At 39.0% G+C, this 2,832-nt stretch overlaps 1 protein-coding gene across 4 annotated transcripts in view; it reads right to left on the bottom strand.

Annotated features, from left to right (window-relative positions):
- LOC106521818 (fibulin-1) overlaps nt 1-2,832 on the bottom strand; it is a 17,922-nt gene that overhangs the window by 9,754 nt on the left and 5,336 nt on the right. For 3 of the 4 annotated variants that reach the window (XM_014014559.1, XM_014014561.1, XM_014014558.1), the window contains exons 7-10: nt 1,024-1,161; nt 801-944; nt 282-596; nt 79-198 (exon numbers count right to left, since the gene is read on the bottom strand). In XM_014014559.1, the coding sequence (XP_013870013.1) occupies nt 79-198; nt 282-596; nt 801-944; nt 1,024-1,161 (717 nt within the window). The remainder of the gene's footprint in view (nt 1-78; nt 199-281; nt 597-800; nt 945-1,023; nt 1,162-2,832) is intronic. The other variant, XM_014014560.1, reaches the window with a different exon arrangement.

Below are 2,832 nucleotides of genomic sequence, written 5' to 3'. Positions count from 1 at the left end.
CTCTTGGAGGAGAGACGAAACGTTTCATTAGAGAAGAACCCGTCCAGAAGACCTATACTATTTTTTTCTTTTTGCTACCTTCACATGTTCTCCCGTCGACGTCACTCAGCTGGTACCCACTGTGGCAGTAGCACTGGTATGACCCGTACACATTGGTRCACTCCTGGCTGCAGGGTTTGCTTTCACATTCGTCAATGTCTGCACACAAAATAATGAAACAAACGTTACTTTTCTTAAACTTCTCACGACCGTACGGGGATTTAAATCCAAAGTGAGCCCACCCTCGCAGTTCCTGCCGTCGTACGCCAGTTTAAAGCCCGAGGAGCAGCTGCACTGAAACGACCCCGCTGTGTTCTCGCACTTATGRGCGCAGAGTCGTCGGGGGTAATGTGTGCACTCGTTAATATCTAATAAGAGGACAAAGAATGAACAAAAAAACACGGTTTCCGCCAGGTTAAATWTTCGTTCCGTACCTTGGCACAGCTTGTTGGCGGTGTTAAAAGTGAAACCGGGCCGGCACTCGCATCGATACGTTCCCTCCAGATTGACGCAGGCGTGGCTTCCACATTTTTTACCGTTAAGACACTCGTCCACGTCTGTAAGGTAAGACAAAAATAAATAAATAAATAAATAACAGCTTTGGAGGATTTTCAGTCTACCACCAGTAAAAAGTCTTTATAAAGCACAACAGTGACACCTACTGGACAAACCTGGCTCCTGCACACATAAGCTGTGAAACATTTTCATATTTGTGACTTTTTTTTTTCTAAATAAAAGCAGAAACATTTCCTCAGACTAACCTTCACAGCTGGTGCCGTCAGCAGACAGGCGGTACCCTCTTGGACAGGTGACCGTGTTGCTGTGACAGATGTACGAGCCCATGGTGTTGATGCAGGCCTGGTCCTGCTGGCAGTGGCTGGGATAGGCCTCGCACTCGTTGATATCTTATCAGAGACAAAAACTCCTTCAGCAGGAGAACTCAACTTTCACCAGGAGACCCTGGAACGTTAGAGTAAAACTGACCCACGCAGCTGCCCGAAGCATCCTGAGTGTAGCCTTGTCCACACGCCTCCTTCGGCTGACAGTGGAACGAACCGGCGGTGTTCACGCAGACAAAGTTTGCTCCACAGTTATGGATCCTCAGAGTACACTCGTCCACATCTGAAACAGGTAGAAGCAAAAAGTCATGAAATGTTATTCAAACTTGCTATATGCTATATTTAGCTATGATTTAGTAAATGTCATCATCCTGCTGTTTTTGCTAATCTTAGCTGAACTTTTTCTGCTTTTAGCTTTTATCAATTGTTTCATAAAATTAACATGTATCCTCTAATTTGCTACATGTAACTTTTGGCTAGTGTATTACTACTCTTGTTGTTTTGTTAAATTTATTATTGTTATTTTTTTTTTTGCTAGAAGTCTGCTAATTTTAACTTTAAGTTGGACTTTTCTTGATTTTAGCTTTTACTGCAGTTTTATTTCCTTTGTTGCTGATTTTAGGTTTACACTAAAGTTTTGCTAATCTAAACATTTTGCTACTGATTTTCCCTTTTAGCTTTTAGATATTGCATTACWACTTATTTGCTGGTTTTAGCATGTTGCTGCTGTTCTACTTAATTTTAGCTTTTAGCTACTGTTCTGATAAGTTTAGCTTTTAGCTACTACTCTGCCAGTTAAAGCTTTTTCCTATTGCTATGCTCATTTTAGCTTTTAGCTATTATTCTGTTAGTTTGAATCTTTTTCTACTGCTATTCTCATTTTAGCTTTTAGCTACTTTTCTGTCAGTTCAAGCCTTTTCATACTGCTATGCTCATCTTAGCTTTTAGCTACWGTTCTGACATTTTAAGCCTTTTCCCACTGCTATGCTCAGCTTAGCTTTTAGCTACTGTTCTGCCAGTTTAAGCCTTTTCCTGCTATAATTATTTTAGCTTTTAGCTACTGTTCTGGTCATWCTAGCTTTTAGCTACTGTTCTGTCAGTTTAAGCCTTTTCCTGCTATAATTATTTTAGCTTTTAGCTACTGCTATTCTCATTTTAGCTTTTAGCTACTGTTCTGTCAGTTTAAAGCTTTTCCTACTGCTATGCTCATTTTAGCTTTTAGCTGCTGTTCTGGTAATTCTAGCTTTTAGCTACTGTTCTGTCAGCTTAAGCCTTTTCCTGCTATGCTTATTTCATCTTTTAGCTACTGTTGTGGTAATTCTAGCTTTTAGCTACTGTTATGTCAGTTTAAAGCTTTTCCTACTGCTATGCTCATTTTAGCTTTTAGCTGCTGTTCTGGTAATTCTAGCTTTTAGCTACTTTTCTGTCAGTTTAAGCCTTTTCCTGCTATAATTATTTWAGTTTTTAGCTACTGTTCTGGACATTATAGCTTTTAGCTACTGTTCTGTCAGTTTAAGCCTTTTCCTGCTACAATTATTTTAGCTTTTAGCTACTGCTATGCTCATTTTAGCTTTTAGCTACTGTTCTGTCAATTTAAAGCTTTTCCTACTGCTATGCTCATTTTAGCTTTTAGCTGCTGTTCTGGTAATTCTAACTTTTAGCTACTGTTCTGTCAGTTTAAGCCTTTTCCTGCTATGCTTATTTTATCTTTTAGCTACTGTTGTGGTAATTCTAGCTTTTAGCTACTGTTCTGTCAGTTTAAGCCTTTTCCTGCTATGCTTATTTTATCTTTTAGCTACTGTTGTGGTAATTCTAGCTTTTAGCTACTGTTCTGTCAGTTTAAGCCTTTTCCTGCTATAATTATTTTAGTTTTTAGCTACTGTTGTGGTAATTTTAGCTTTTAGCTACTGTTGTGGTAATTCTAGCTTTTAGCTACTGTTCTGTCAGTTTAAGC

This window comes from Austrofundulus limnaeus, unplaced genomic scaffold (genome assembly GCF_001266775.1).
Source record: "Austrofundulus limnaeus strain Quisiro unplaced genomic scaffold, Austrofundulus_limnaeus-1.0 Scaffold116, whole genome shotgun sequence".
Lineage (NCBI taxonomy): Eukaryota > Metazoa > Chordata > Actinopteri > Cyprinodontiformes > Rivulidae > Austrofundulus > Austrofundulus limnaeus.
This window is presented reverse-complemented; position numbering and strand designations above follow the sequence as displayed.